The sequence below is a fragment of the Periplaneta americana genome, chromosome 2, assembly GCF_040183065.1.
Source record: "Periplaneta americana isolate PAMFEO1 chromosome 2, P.americana_PAMFEO1_priV1, whole genome shotgun sequence".
Taxonomy (NCBI): Eukaryota; Metazoa; Arthropoda; class Insecta; order Blattodea; family Blattidae; genus Periplaneta; species Periplaneta americana.
In genome coordinates this window covers 117,485,842-117,502,624 of record NC_091118.1, presented here as the reverse complement: position 1 = coordinate 117,502,624, position 16,783 = coordinate 117,485,842, and the positions used below count along the sequence as shown (strand labels likewise).

Genomic DNA, 16,783 nt, shown 5'->3' with positions numbered 1-16,783 from the left:
AAAATATCCCAATTGAGCTGGAGAATCCCGTAACCTTAAGCCGTAGTCTTGCCACTGGTTGGAAATTATTACCCATGCAGTTTTTACCATATAATATTTTTGACCAATTTTTTTATTTCGAAATTATTGGGATAATAACTATAAGAAATTGAGAAAGAACCGTAAGTATAGGATAGGACAAAATATTCTCCATGCAGACCTGTATGTATTTGTCATTATATTCATTCATTGTGTATGTGCTCTTGCCGATTCCAAGCAAATAAATTTATTGAACATATAATAAGTGAACTATATGCACTGTCTTCTGGAAACAATAAAAAAATGTGCCCAACAAAAATTAGACTAGTCACAAAATAAACTGACACATCTATAAAATAAAAATGAGTAAATAAATAAGGTACGTATTATCTAAAATTAACTCCATTATAGGCCAAATCAGCTCAGAGGACGGCGGGAGGTTAAGACATTAATGCGGCATTAATGACAGTAGGGATAACAAAGTAGATAAATAATGACATTCCATAAAATGTGTATGCAGGATGTAAGGGGTATAAATGCCGTCCTTTTCACAGTCTTCGAGAACGGTCTACAAGATCAAAAATGTTTATACAACATAGGTTCTAAACTTTATAGTTTTTCCAGAAAAAAAATGTTTCTTTCCTTATTTTATTTGCGTTATACTGCTTACATCGTTAATAAAATTACGAAAACAATAATGCATCAGTAGGTATATCTAGCAAAGAGTTAATATTAGTTTAAATAAATATTTGTGTGTTCCATTAAGTTTTCGTGAAATTAAATAATAATGCAAGGCTTAAATTTGTTAATATTCTGGCGTGAGAGATGTGGCAACGTGTTCAGCAGGATTCATGCAGTTGACAGTATTCTGCACAGAAGTACAGCTCAGCCGAGTTCAAGCTCCGTGTCCATAGGTCTCCTGCCGAGCGGATGACAGTTAGTAGTCTACAGGTATTCGATAAACAACTTACAGTGTCATTCACAATTCAGGAATATCATGATATGTTATTAATTTATGGAGAAAGTAATTGTAATTCAAGTGCAGCAAAAAGGATGTATTGTCAACATTTTCCTCAAAAAAGGTTACCGGTACCTAATCGGCAAACTTTAGTAGAAGTTTCTCAACGATTATTAGAAACTCGGAGTCTCATACCCCGTTTCGAAAATCACAGAACCAGAAATTTCTTTAAAAATAATACTACTTTACGGAAGCGAGAAAGATAATTTTGCATTATTAAAAAAGTTCGCGTAATTTTGTGCAGTAAACCATTATTGTTTATTTTTAGACGTGCAATTAAAAATGTAGCAATATTGTTAAATAAAATGGAAATTTACCATAATGTTCTATTAATGAGATTGAAAGTTTGTATATGCTACTCGTCTTATGTAAACAACAGTTGTCCTGGTCCGTCCCTGCATTAGGACAGAGCATCTGTTCTGTACCTGTATGTACTCACTTGAGTTGTAGGCTACTGTGTAGACTACTTGTAAACCCCTCCGCCCCATTCATCAACGTTGTCAAACGTTTATTATTTTAAACTTTTATAATTAGTTAATATTGCAATTATAAAAAAATTGAGGACTTTTTTCTCTCTTATAACATGAATAATCATCAGTTAAAATAATGGTACTTACACCCTCTATATGAACTATGACGCTGAGTCCAGGAAGGCGCATTCTCCCTCATACCAGACAACTATGCTAAGGTTCACTGCGTCCGGTTATGTCCCTACCAGGAGTGCAAGCAGGTTTTTATCTCAGTAGGTGCAAAACGCTTTCTCGATATCCATGGTGTTAATTTTTAAGAGTAACATTCTGTGCTGATTATCTACTCAAAAATGACAATAACTTACCCACATTTATAAATAAACATTTGCAAAGCTATCAAAACGAAACCTTGAAAACAATTTATCGTGACGTTAAACCACTTTCTTTTGTAAAAAAAAAAGTAAAAGGTGATTTTATTTTTGGGTACAGCTCATTTTAACAAAGTTTCGAGCGATTTCGATAGTATCCGTATTTTTAGTAGGCCTAAGTCTGTAAAATAGTTTCCTACAGTTTTAACATTCTACTATCTGAAGTTAATTTACTCGCGTTTTAGTTTTACACATTGTGTTTATTAATGATTCTTTTTTATTCCAATAAAGGCATTTTGCTTGTTCTTCTTCATTAGGCCTACCGGTACTCTATCTCCATGCCATCTTTTCAATCTTATTTTTGTCGGATCTGAGTCTTCTTGTATAGAAGGTGGACAGGGACGTGAATTATTTATCTGAATCCAATGGCGGATCCAGAATTTCCTAAAGTGGGAGCTAATTTTTTCCTTGCCACTCGCTAGTTACCGTATTGGTTTGAGAATTTTCAATTAGATTAGACTTAGCGATTTGAAAAATTCTTTCATAGTATATTTCCCCCTTTTCAATTGAAAACAAAGACGGATCCTATTTTCAAAATATGTTTTCTAATGTTTAATAGAAATGGAAGAAGTTCTATTTAAATCTCTTCTTCTCAATAGTCCATGCTTGTTTTAAATTCGACAGGAGGTCACCGGGAATGCTGACGCAGCTCGAGACGTCGGCCACTGATATTACAAGCAATTACAGTAGTTACGTGACTTCATGAATCTCTTGCTGCTAGCGAATTCAGTTACCATCAAACGACAAAATATTTAGGAAATCTAAACTAAATAACTAAAAGCAAACAAAATCTCATGCCATTAATGACACAAAACATGTGAATTATACTTGGAGAACTGTTAGAATTATTGTAATATGACCGAAAAATATGTTTTTGTAGCCTATTATTTTCGTTACAATATGGTAAAATGTGCATTATACTCTATAACCAGTAAAAACCGTGTCATCGTGTTCATAAAAGCTAGAAATGTGTTTAACTTAACTGAAGTTTGTAAAAAGAGACTAGGATAAAAATATGACATGTCACAGAAATCCACGTCCTAGTTATGAAATCGCAGCATACTGCATTTTCCTGGACAACCACAAACCAAGGACCGTCCAGAATGGTCTCGAGCAAAACAATGATATCGCCTCAAGTTTTGTTCTCTGGCGGACACGACCGGACATTTCATTCTGCATATGTTTAAAGTCCGCTATCTGCTCGGTCACTCACCTGATTTGCTGTTCAGTGTGGGTTATATTCAGTGGCATAGGCTAATTTTATTCTTAAATTGTACATGTATTTACGAGTATTTTCCAAGTAAGTTTAAAATTGATTTAGACGCAGTTAGACTTGTTTGTGTGCTTACAAGGCCCGTACGTTTTGTTTATACATTGAAAAAAAAAACAACATAAAAAGGGCCTAGTGGATAAACTGTGGAAAGAAGTTGTAAGAAATTACTGCATTTATAAAACGAAATACATTAATATGACTTTTTGGTTCAGAGGATGAATCGAACAACTTCTTTTCATGTTATTGTCTTATTCTAAGCACATATAATTGAAGAGTGTCATCCCAAAACTCTTTCAATCTATTTGGCTATTTCTATCATTTATACATATAAATGATTATGTTTGAGACCTCTGTCATTATATTTTAAGCTTGTTTTCTTCCGAAACAACGCCAGTCTTTGTCTAAAAGTTTGTGTTATTGTGCATGTCACTTGAAATAATTTCTCTCAGTCCGCAGACGAGTGGATAAAAAAAAAACAAGACCTGTTCTTTCATAAAAATGGACTGAACGCATTTTGGGATCACGCTTTTCTATTATAGGTCATTGCTACGATTTTGAAATTGGTTGCCATCACATTACAATTTAGTGAGAGTAACAGTGCATGGAAAAACCAACTACGTACAGTCCCCCTCCATAAAAGAATGAGATGCTGGAATTCTAAGTCCCAGATAGAAGAAGACACTGCGCATGATCGGAGACCCAGAGATAAGATATACAAGATAACATAATTTGTTATTAGAATTCACTCTATTTGGTTTCTTGTTGAAACTAGTGCCGAAACTCGCTTGAAAACAAAATGCAAGAAAATGTAAATGTGTTGTAAAAATAGATAAATGCATAGATAGACAGACAGATCGATCGTGCAGCAACATCGAATTTTGATCTTCATGACGAGTTTGACAAGCCTCACACAATACTCTTTTCGTCTGATCTTAATAGCTCAGGGGGCTAGGGCTTCTGCGTGTTATGTGGAAGGGAGCAGGTTCGAACCCAGCACCTGCGGTTTATTTTATTTCCTTATTAACGCTAAAATAAAGTTTTACAGAGTCCTGAAATTAAGCGGCCGAGCGCGAGCACAATGACATTGGTGTTCGATAATATGATTAATGTTATTGGTCACAGACATATAAAATTTAGAAGAAGAGATTTAGATTGAACTTCTTCCATTTCTATTAAACATTAGAAAAATATAATGAATTCATTATTTATGAAATAAATATATATCAAATACAAGTGAATCTGCTACATAGTTTAACAAATAATATTATAATAATTAGTAGCCAGTGGATGCGGGATGACTTAAGGAAAAGTGAAGTTGTTTCGTATCAGAGTATATGGCATGTGCCGCGCCGTCCGTCTTTTGCGTACCTGGCGAGTACAGCAGCGTACAAAACGAATGAACCCCGATCTGTTCATAGTAACATTGCAACGCAATGTGTGCAGTTGTGTTATCCTGCTCAAGTATTTAGTACGCGTTGAATATGTTGTGCTGATCCATTCATAATGGCAAAACGTTAAATTCGCTCAGAGATACGAAATGCAATTAAGAAGTATGAGAGTGACATTTCATTTATTAACGAAGGCAATATCGTGTGTAATGTACCGGTATGTAAAATTGAAATAAAAACCAGAACAACTCACAGAACAACTCAGGCTATAGAGAAACATTGCAACAGTACATCGCACAGGTACTGCGTTGAAATGAAATCTGAGAAACCATCTACATCATCATCATCATCATCATCATCATCATCATCATTTGGTTGTGCGGGTCTAACGACACGTGCAACACGATGTTCAGTACAAATATTCCCCTAAAGAAATTGAGTGATCCCCATTTTACAGGTTTTCTTCAGAAATTCTCTCGATACAAAAACTGTTTAAGCGATAGGCGAAGACGATTCAGCTTCGACAACTTACGAGAATATATCGTCATTTACTGCAACTCTGGTAATTGCATCAATGATGACGAGGACTGAACCTTGCAAGGTATGTACTACAGTACGTTATTTTTCTTTTCCTTCTGACTGTACGGAGACACAGTAGCACGTTGACGTCGTCTATTTACGTTTAAAACCTGTTCAGCCAATGGTCTGAATGAAAAAAAAAATGTAACATATAGTAAATGTGCACTTACATTCAACGATAAGTCATCCTGCATCCACTGTCTACTGATAACATTTTGACTTCTGTGTAGGCTTACTTTAAGATAGTGTGAAAATATTCATGCACTGCCAGGTGTCTTCGTGCATGACTATATCGATGTCGTGTGAACCGCGCTATAGAACTTAGAATTTCGGGTCACCATTTTTTTGGACGACTGTACATCGTGGCGAAATAAATTCTGCTCGAAACCATCCGAGACAGCTCTAGACAACGGAAACAGTCTGGTATCTGACGGTCCAGGACGAAATTGTTCCGTCCGAGACAGGATGTCCGACGCAGTATGCTGCCGGCCTAAGACGAAGCCTGGATTCAGAGAAGAGTAGACTGTCACTAATTCAGGTTCCAGTCATCATGGTGCTGAGGGAACATAAGTCTTGTTGCCGTATGTTGATGTGTTAAGTGGCATTCGAACAGACCTTTATGGTTGTACTTTCTTATAGCTTGGTCTGAAATCTAGACTCCAAAAGTCAACTGGAGGTCATTTAGTATGTCTCTTGCAGTACTTACACGCCGTCGCAGGGTTGAGGTGATAATGTCTTCCCGAACATTTGTTTTGAGTTTACAGCTTTGCAGCTTTGGCCAATTCTCCAACAATACTAACCTGTTTTTCTACTGTGTATCTTTTCCATAGGCTGGACACCACAGAAGGAGAAACATAAAAAAAACATTACTCAGTTGTCGTGCTATAACAGGCCTAGGCACCTGGAGCGAATCCAAACTCTAAACGGGGTGCTTAATAGTCATCCTTTACGGCATCAACGTTGCGCGTGTTCAGCGGGGAAGAAAGAGGTTCAAGAGAAGTCAAATGGCTTCCAGTGAGAGAGTAGAATTCGCTCTTGGTGCCCAGCCCTGTGCTATAAGTAGTGCATGATACATTTCCAACATATTTAAATGTCTCATTTTCTCAGTAGCTTGAGTAAATATGACAATAATCAGCCAGGCATGGCTTGTCATTAGGTTCACTCGTTTGCTGAACTCCCTGTTTCTTGACGCCACTCATTCCTTTCATAATTATCTATTATTTCTAAGGGTAACAGCAAGTCCGCCTCCTTGGTCTCAAGGTAGTGTGCTAGACTCCTGACCAAGGTGGCCCAGGTTCGATTCCCGGATTCCCGGTCGTGAAGTCAAGAGGAATTTAATTCGGACCTCTTCATGGGGACTGGTTGTCTGTCCATTGTCCAAGTGTGTGTGGTGTCTCCAGTGGTTTCTGGGTACCCTGACCCAGTAGATGGGGGAGTCCTGCTGTGTGTGCGTGTGTTCAGTAGAGTTGTGGGTCTAGGTACAATAAACCTCCGGCTGCCATGCCGAAATTAGAGCAAAAACAAAAAAAGAAAAAGGTAACAGCAAAAAAGGAGCTGCTGGATGTTCGGCGTCCTTTGATTAGAGCAGAAACGAGCTATAGTCAGTAAAGTAGGGTGAAATAGTGGCATCTCAAGGTTCATTCTTAGAAGTGAATCAACAAGAGCTTCTAAAACAGCTTGCAGCAGTGAATAAATGTTAAGAAGTGGAGGGAAAGTGTGCATAAAAATGGATGTGTCTCTGTAGGGGACACAGCTGTGTGGTGTACGTGAATATGTCTATCTTCAATCGACAGATATACAGAGATAGATGTGATCTTTCATTTGGCACCAAAATCAGGGTGCTAGTGCATCGTCTCGAGATATAGGCACTCTCAAAATGACTGGCAGTCAACATGGGCCCCCACCAAGTTAATCTTGCATCGCAGTAATATATCTGATAGAACGAAACCATATTTATTTCAATCGTGTTATTAGTCACAAAGTTATGGTGGCAGAATGCATCACCCTGCAAACATTATATCGTTGCATCGCCGTTTCCATCCTGTTTTTAAGATACATTGTTTTTAAGATAAAAGAAAGTTGTAGTCACCAACGAAATTAGTGACTCCAATACTGCCTTTCTCTATCACATACACTAACCTTATTGGCCATTCACATTCACAGATCACACACTTCTCTCTTCAAAGCTATCTATGGAACAGGCTTTGTTTGTTTGTTTGATTTTTTCCATTTCATTTATTCTACACCTTGATTAAACAACTTTTAACACTATATCACTCGGAATATAAAGTTTATATTGCTTTCACGTGTTAAATACTAGGTTGCGGTATCTTGTTGACTAGTTTCAGCCTATGGGCTATCCTCCGAACTGGGTGGTCTTCGCGCCTTCTGATTGCGTTTCCTGTGGAGGTGTGTTTGTGTAGTGTAATGTGGAGTCAAAAAGTGTGTGTGTTCTGTTCTGATATTGAGTTGTGCTTGAGGATTTGGTGCGGGTGTGTTTTTGTGTGTTTGTATATTTCATATTGTTCTAATGTGTTTAGTTTCTGGTTTTTCGGTTGGAGATGTAGAATTTCCATGTCTGTGTTTATGTTGCTGTAGGTGTGGTAGGCATTTATGATGTGTTCTGCGTATGTGGAAGTGTTTTGTGATTTGGCTATGGCTGAGATGTGTTCTTTGTAACGTGTTTGAAATGATCTACCTGTCTGTCTTATGTAGAAGTTGTTGCAGGTATTGCATTTGAGTTTGTATACACCTGTGTGATTGTATTTGTTTGTTTGTGTGTTGAGATGCTTTTGTAGAGTGTTTTATGTTCTATCGCATATGTGATGTTATAATTTTTTCATCTATTCTATTTCATAGATCTTACATGAGCATTAAAGCTTTAAGATGTGAAATAAGTCAAGATTTTTCAAGATTACAATTTTTTGACGAGATGAAGTGAGGCCGAGGATTCGCCATAGATTACCTGGCATTTGCCTAATGTTTGGGAAAAATCTTGGAAAAAATCCAACCAGGAATCTAACCCAAGCCTGAGTGCAGCTCTGTATCAATAGGCAAACACATTACTGCCTGAGCTACACTAATGGCTGGCGAATTCTCGGTCCCAACTCGTCAAATACCATCTTGCTATCACCAATTCCATCGATGCTAAATAAACCAGTAGTTGATACAGCGTCGTTAAATAACCAAATAAACAAACAAAACATGAATTCGTGTACATTTTATATTCTTATTCCTTCCTCGACTCTCATCGATATTTTATTCTTGTTCATTTTGAATGAATGATGGATGTTCAATCAAAAACACTGACATCGTGCTAGAGTACAGTGTAGTAGAATACTGTAATATGCATCTCGTTCTGAATGAGAGTCGCAATGCTCCTAATGTCCCTTCTAGACACTATGCAGAGAGACATTCTTCATGCCATTTATATTGGCAAGTAATACAATTTGTTATTAACAGTTTTTCACGTGTTCTAACGTTGTGTCCCATTTGACTGTCAGATACTAACTATAATACCTTTGTAATGGCTGGTCATGGAGTGTTGGTTCCATTACATATTTTTTCAGTACTCCGTCTTCAGTCCTCTGGTAAAGATCTTCGACACCATAATCTGAACACATTATAGAAAGTTCTGAAGAAATAAAATGAAATGAAATGAAATGAGAATGGAAGATCCCCAGGAAAACTCTCATCCTCCGGTCTTGTTCACCATATGTGTCATTTTAGTCAGTACCGGGGATTGAATCTATGCTCTAACAGTGAGCTACCAGAAGGTGTTAATGTGACGACTTTGTTATACAATGTCTTATGTTTGTGTATCTGTCTCCGTTTTCAGTTGTTCGGACGTCTCTAGTGAACTGAGCATGTGGTGGTACAGAAGAGGAAAGGTGGCACATCTACATAGGATGTGCAAGTACACTCAAAAGGCGCGCCTGCTAGCTGATGATGTTACTACAGACATCAGTAGAAACCACGACACACTGCAAATTCGTCCCTTTAATGAAATTCCTGGACCAAAATCTTTGCCAGTTGTTGGGACCTTATGGAAATACTTGCCGATATTTGGTTAGTAAGTTGTGGAGGAGAGCTTCTATTAGTTTGGTTTAAAGATTGAAAACTCTAATTGTTCTTTATAATTTGTTTTTCTCTTTGTTTATACTCTTGCTTTCTTCTTCTTCTTCTTCTGCTTCTTCTTCTTCTTCTCCTTCTCCTTCTTCTTTCTTCTTATTCTCCTTATTCTTCTGGTAAGTTACATTCATCTTGTACCAGTACAGCTTTATAATAAGGGTCTATCATTATCACAACTATCTCGCTCATCTTTTCCTCTGTTGTTACTGATGCTGTTGTTGCTGGTGATGGTAGTCACTGGGTAGCTGGATTTTTTTCCCCTGTTTACCACTAATTCAAAGATTGCCTTTCATTTCGGTCTTCTTTTCGTGGAATAATTCCGTTCCATCAGTTTTTGGTTCTTCCTTTCATCCAGATTAGTTCGTTTTCTGAGTGGAATTACAGCACAGACTTAAGTGAAAACTGCTTGTTGCAGAGGGTAATTAAAATTCATGTAACTACTCATCCCTCTCATTTCCGTGATGTATCAGAATCAAATTTTCAATTAGTTATTTTGTTTGATTTAGTGATACTATACCGGTACTATAGTAGTACTGCAACTTTCTGTATGGTACTAGAGAAGTAAGAAGAAACATAAAGACCTGAAAGTAAGAAAATCAAGTGCACATTGATATGACATAGCTAATCAGATTCAGTGACTGAAAGAGGAATAAGAATTTATTAACAAGGACATAAAATAATATCAGTAAGTTACTAGTACACAATGCAAAATTGGAAACTAAGTCACTAATCAGTAGATCCGAAAAACAATGAATCAGTGAAGATACTGATGGTAGAGCAGTTTCACATTTTAAAACGGGAATAAAACCAACCAAATTTAGAATTTACTAGAATGTAATTTTTAAGCATATTGTTTGCATCATATAAAAATCCTAAATTCAAGTAACTGTAGAATAAGTACATATTCCAACTCTTAATATAATATAGCCGAACAAGAAAAAAGTAAAAAATCGAGTTTATAATTGATAGCAGAGTAGCAGGAAGAAAAATATTTAAAAATCAAACATCTGTCATTGGAGACTTACATTGTACGTATATAAATAGGGCTACATGCATGCATATGCCGGTACATTATGCCTGAATCTTGCATAAAATAGAGCGTTCTTCACATCACACACACAATTTGTCAGATGTGTTTATTAATAAAATTATTCAGGATTTCAATTTCGTTGTGAATTGTCTCCTCTCCCTCTCCCTGAGTATGTGTACTGGTATGTTTCTTTTATCTCTGAATGGGATCAGGATTATTTTACTTCCACAAATTCATTTTATGAGAGTGCTTTTGGACTGATGTATGTTGTCCATGAATATCTCTCATGGAGATATAATTTGTTTTGGCAATCGTAAGCCATCAAATCTATAGACATGTAACAGCGGTTGTGCTATTTTGTCCATCTGTTTCACGTCATGGATGATGGTGAATACAGTAGACTTATATAAATCATGAAATGATGTCACGAGAAACGAGAGTATTTCTACAAAACTTGCTCAAATACAGCTTTCTTCCACTACAAATTCCACTTTGACTTGCCAGAATTTGGTGTAGATGAATTTATTGGGCTTCTTTTCCAAATATGATTTTGTTCACCTATGAAAAATTATTATGTTATGTTATTTCTACAAACAACAATGTTATGTCCAAGAAATATATTAAGAACACTAATAAGAACACTTCTGCATTTCACTTTAATCAGTTCATTCTCCATTTTCACATAATACATTCTTCTACCATAATACTTTCTTTTCTTCTTTCTTTTTGTGGAAATGCTTCTATAATAGCTATGTTTGCATCTCTTTCCTTAAAATTGTCAATGACGATGAAAATTTTATTAGATGTATCTCAGTTACATTGTCACGAATAATCAGTCATAAAGTCAGGTGCTTCTTTCTTTCTTTCTTTCTTTCTTTCTTTCTTTCTTTCTTTCTTTCTTTCTTTCTTTCTTTCTTTCTTTCTTTCTTTCCTTCTTTCTTTCTTTCTTTTTTTTCTTTCTTTCTTTCTTTCTTTCTTTCTTTCTTTCTTTCTTTCTTTCTTTCTTTCTTTCTTTCTTTCTCCTTATTTAAAAGCTCCACAAATCACGATTCTCTTGAAACACAAAAATCAGCATAGGACAAGATGAATGCGAGAGTAATTTTATTACAAAACATACTCATTCTTCTTCATCCTGTGAAGTTCATGGGACACATTCGAGTTAATATTATGCATTTTGTATGTGTATCTAATGCCTACTCACTTCACTTTACGTGATTCGGGTTCCACATATTGCGGATAGATGGCAGGACGTGACTCATTTTCTAGTTGCACATCATTTCGGCAGGCCACACTGTACATGCTGTGTATCTGTGTAGGGTTATGTCGTTTACTAGGGTGAGTGTATGTGTAAGTGTTCGTGTAAGTGTAGTGTATGGAATGAGTGATGTTGATAAAGATGAGGAAGGGAGAAGGGGAAACCCAATGCCAGCACGTAGCCTACTGCTGTCGAATAGCACCAAGGGCACTGCCAGACTTAACATCCCCATCTGATGGACGAATCACTATCAACAGTGACATAATATGCTTTCTCTTCATATGCACTGTGGAGAGAATTGGGATTTAACCTAGGCATATTGGTGCACAGTCTAGTGATTAGAAATTGTTCATCGCCATCTCTCCTAGTCTCAAGGTAGAAATTTCAACGAGTCCATTCCTTACCTACAGAGGTACGCGATAGCATAGTGGTTATGGTGCTACACAGATTTGAAGGTTCGATTTCTGAGGGGTTCATGGATTGTTTTCCAATTGATCTAATCTTCCAGCTGTAATATGGTCCTGGGGTCAACTCCGAGTTTAAGAGAAATGAGCACTAGAAGTTGTTTTCCTTGGGCAGACAGCATGCAATTGTCTGCAAAGGTGGAAGTCTTAATCTCCTGCTAGCTTGTGGGGCCACGTAAATTTCTTTTATTACTTACTTATATAATGTGGCTATGAAATATTCTTAATATATTCTAGATTACGTTGCTGTCTTTGTTTTGTAAGTTCTTTTTTCATGGGCTTGCTCATATGCTTCTAACATGTACCCTTGTGTGATAGACTAGAAAGAAAATATTTTTTACCACAAGAATGAAATTCCTGGTAGATACATATACTGAAATTGGATGAAATGTGTTCAGCAAAAGCTGCTGATGTCACTGCATTCGGAGCCTGGTGCTGGATGGCCACCATATTATGAAAGTTTCTGCCTTGAATTCATTCACATTTCAGACTCAATACAATTTGATTAGCGATAATGATAAGAATTTTATAATTTTCCAACACAAAATTTCATTAAGCTCTTAATTTTACATTCTGAAATTAAGAAGAGTTCAATTAGAGGCAGCCAATCCACACTGCAGACAATACTGGTATTTAAGTGTAGAATTAGATGGCAATGTTATTTTTTTTTAACTGTATAGTCAGCTAACTTGTATAGATTTCACTATACAATTGTTTAAAGTTTTTTTATTTATTTAAAAAATATTTTTGTCTCATTGCGTAAATATTAACTGTTACAATCATAATATCATTGATAAATGGCAGTAACTCATAAGCAGTAATGTTGTCATGGAGGTAAATTGTAGAGTATGCATACCAAGCTGAAAGGATTGTAATAATGGAGGAGCTAGAGAGATTTTAACAACTGAAAGTCTTTACATTTTAATTTCTCAGTTATCACCTCTAATTCGAACAAAATTCAGTAAATTAAGTGACGTGTATGTGAATGGCAATGCATTGTTTATCTTCAGAAAGTTTTAACATAAGCTTCTACATGTACTTTCTTGCTAGGAGAGTATAGTTTCAAGAAGTTGCACGTGAATGGATATCGTAAGTTGATGCAGTACGGTCCCCTGGTTCGAGAAGAAATCGTTCCAGGTGTAAACATTGTCTGGGTGTTCACACCAAGTGATATTGAGCAGGTGTTTCGTCACGAGGGTCGTTATCCAGAACGGAGGAGTCATCTGGCACTGCAAAAGTACCGACAAGATCGTCCCAATGTTTACAACACTGGAGGACTTCTCCCTACGTAAGCAGCTATTCTCTTCTGATCATTCAAGCAGAACTTAAGAACTTCTGTATGGACACACCATGTCCACCCTGTGGAGTAATGGTTAGCATGTCTAATAGTGAAGCAAGCGGGTCCAGATTCAAATCCTGGTTGGGACAAGTTAACTGAGTGAGGATTTTCCGAGGTTTTTCTCAACCAACTGAAGCAGAATTGCTGGGTAACTTTCGACGTTGCACCTTATACTCATTTTGTCATTATAATTACACTTCCCTTCCTTCATCATCGTCTCCATTTCTTTCACACATTTTGGGCTTGCTCCGAGCCACTCCTGAACTTGGAGCCCGTGGTATATGATCATTAAGCTGGTAGTAGTGCGATGTACAGTGGGCTCTCTCCTAGGGCTCATACAAGAGGAGTAGAATAGAAACTTTTATCATATTTCAAATAATTATATCTCATATGTAAAATCATTGGAAGAGTGATAGTGAGAGGAAGAAGAATAAAGTGTGTAAGATTTGCTGATGATATGGCGTTGTTAACAGAAGTGGAGATGTTACAAAGCTATTCTACTCCTCTTGGGCTCATAGTGCTCGTGGGATCTGCGTTTGTGAGACCACGGTGATGCCTATGTGAGAAGGTCTCCAGCCCGTGCTCCTCCCTTCAAGGGGACTAATAGATAGAGAGGGACACACCATACAATTCAAATTGAACATGATACACAAGCTAGCCATGAAATTGAGGTCGTCTATCTTAGCTTTTCATTGTTTTCGCTTAGTCTCTATGCAAGAAAATTGGTATAATACAGTATGTATTTTCTATTATTGTACTACTATCTTTTAAAAATTTATTTCTCCTTGTAAATTTATAATTATGTTGTATTCTTTTTTGTTCTTGGAGGAGGGCACGCAGGCAAGCACCACAGCCTTAGGCTTATTGTGCAACCTTCTTATGTTAGAATGATTGTTAAAGTCCGTTTAGGATCTCTCTTCAAGCGCATGATTCACTGCATGGTGTCATTGTATCGATTCAGCCACAGCATCCAGTTCTGACTGGAGACCTGATCCTCCTACTATGTTGTTCTGCGGCCTCTTTAGATCGATGGCATTTGTTGGCAATTCATGTGCCTGCATCTGCTGCATCCTTAACCAGAAGAACATGCCACAGTCGATTCCACGACTCACCAAACCATCATCTATCCGAGAGAGCTACACTACTCTGGTCGCTCGCAGTCTGCTTATTAAAACCCCTGCGACTTTGCTGGATATGTGCAGCTCCCACAGACAGATGTCTATAGGCAGATCCTGGAACCACGTCCGCCATGTCCTCTTGATCGACCTGTAAACTATTAAGATGATTAATGGAATGATACCAATGAAGGCGAAATGAGTCTGAGGTCCAACACTGAAAGTTACCCAGCAATTCTGCGTCGGGTGGTTGAGGAAAAACCTCAGAAAAAACCCCAACCAGGAATCTAACCAGGGCCTGCTCGTTTCACGGCCAAGAAGGCTAACCATTACTCCACAGCAGTGGACATGCTGTATTCTTAGTGATGGTGAGTAATCATCGCAGTTCAGATTGTTAAACTAACAGCTAAATCAAAATAATATCTCTACATTCAATAGTTACATGAAATTAGTTTTAGCTTGCTTTATGTTGTCGTAATATAGGTAGATTTTGTATCTTTTTTTTTATAAATTTATATTAGATAAACTAAATGCAATCTATTTTCACTAAACTCTTTAATCTTCAATAGCCTAACAGCCTGTAGAGTTCACTTACTCTCCTTAGACATGCCTTGCTATTTTATCATTTAAAAGGAGAGAAAGCTTTAATTTAAGAACTGGACTTCTATTATCTTGCTAATGTCAAAATACATTTTAAATGCTAAAAATTGGTTGGTTATAGAGGGTTTCATTAGAAGATTTTGCTCGAGCGCAATAATGGCTAACAGATAAGATGCTAGGTAGTGTACGGGAATGGGAGCTGTTTGCTGGGCTTAATGTCACCAAGGAAAAGTACTTGGTCAGTTGGAACAAGCATCTCACACTCGGTGCTAGTGATATGCTGTCAAAAATCCTGTAATAAGTAGAGCTGGGATCTTTATGTAGCAATATACAGCAAAATATGTATGTAAATTGGCCTATGCAGTAAAACACAGTTAAATATGTGGTTTAATTCATAAAAGAATATGTAATATTATATAGGTAAACCAACTATTTTATTAAATAACATGTATCATGCTTACAGTGTGATGACAGAAATTGAAGGATTACTTGCACTTTGCTGCACAATATACATTGTATACATTTCAATATTTTCTGGGAGCCAATAATTGCCGCTTGTTGGAAAGAATTTGCTTGTTGATAGAAAATGTCCTTTCCTGATATCTTTTCCATGACACACGAGTCACTGGAGCGTATTTTAACAGAAAGATTTCCTTTGAGTACATGGCACACACTGACAGACGTTGAATATCTTGGCTTTCGCAGCTACTGTAAAATGGGCTGACTTAATACACTTGGGGGTGACTTGATACGTTTTGTAGGCTGATGTTTCGAAACGACACGCTGGAGGGACTTTATACATTTTGTAAGTTGATATTTCGGTTCCAAAACATAACTTACGAAACGTATCAAGTCTCCCCAGGTGTATCAAGTCACCCCGTTTTACGGTACCATGACACTACACACGTCATTACAGAATTCCTTTTTTTTTACTGGTAGGATTCTGCATCTCCGTTACAAGCTACGCTTCTCTGATGCAGTCATCTGATTCATTGAGCACTAAGTCCATCTACCGCGAAAGGAAGATGATCAGGATGGAGAATTTATTACATGAACTACCAGGGTGCCAATTAACTGGGGAGATGGGGGGGATTTCCCCCGTTGGAAAGTTATCCCCTCCCCATAAATTCATATTAACATCCCTGCTGGGGATAACTTCTATCCCCCCCTCACAAAATATGATTTTATTATTTTAATATACACTTTATAAAGTATAAAGTAAGCAAGAAAATAATATTGATATATTATCACTGGCAAGCTGACAACAATCAATAACTTAGGAATTATACATCTTAGCTTAAGCCTATTCATGGATATAATTGTTATTATGATTAAAATGCAAGACAAACAACTCAGTGTGATCATGCGTTGAGCCGTATCAAATAACGATAATGATAATTTTATGTGTGGTATTCTCTATCTAGGATTCTATTCCCCCCTCATCAGAAATTTTAATTCGCATCCTGTGAACTACAATAATTAATTAATATATTAATAATAGTTCATAAAATGAAATAAATAGGTACTGGTAGTAATGTTTAGCAAAGCGTGGGTCATTGATACAATAGAATTAAACAAAATAATTTAGAAATATCTACCACAGCAATATTTCGCAGTGGATTTAGACCAATGCTGAACTTCTAAAAAATAATTCATTTTACTATTTTCTTCATAC

At 36.8% G+C, this 16,783-nt stretch overlaps 1 protein-coding gene across 3 annotated transcripts in view; it reads left to right on the top strand.

The window, feature by feature from the left end:
• Nucleotides 1-16,783, top strand: part of dib (Cytochrome P450 302a1, mitochondrial) — a 93,964-nt gene that overhangs the window by 11,261 nt on the left and 65,920 nt on the right. For all 3 annotated transcript variants that reach the window (XR_011330970.1, XM_069818386.1, XM_069818385.1), the window contains exons 2-3: nt 9,013-9,242; nt 13,105-13,342. Coding sequence is in view for 2 of the 3 variants with exons in the window: in XM_069818386.1 (XP_069674487.1) it covers nt 9,041-9,242; nt 13,105-13,342 (440 nt within the window). In the remaining variant the exon portion in view is untranslated. The remainder of the gene's footprint in view (nt 1-9,012; nt 9,243-13,104; nt 13,343-16,783) is intronic.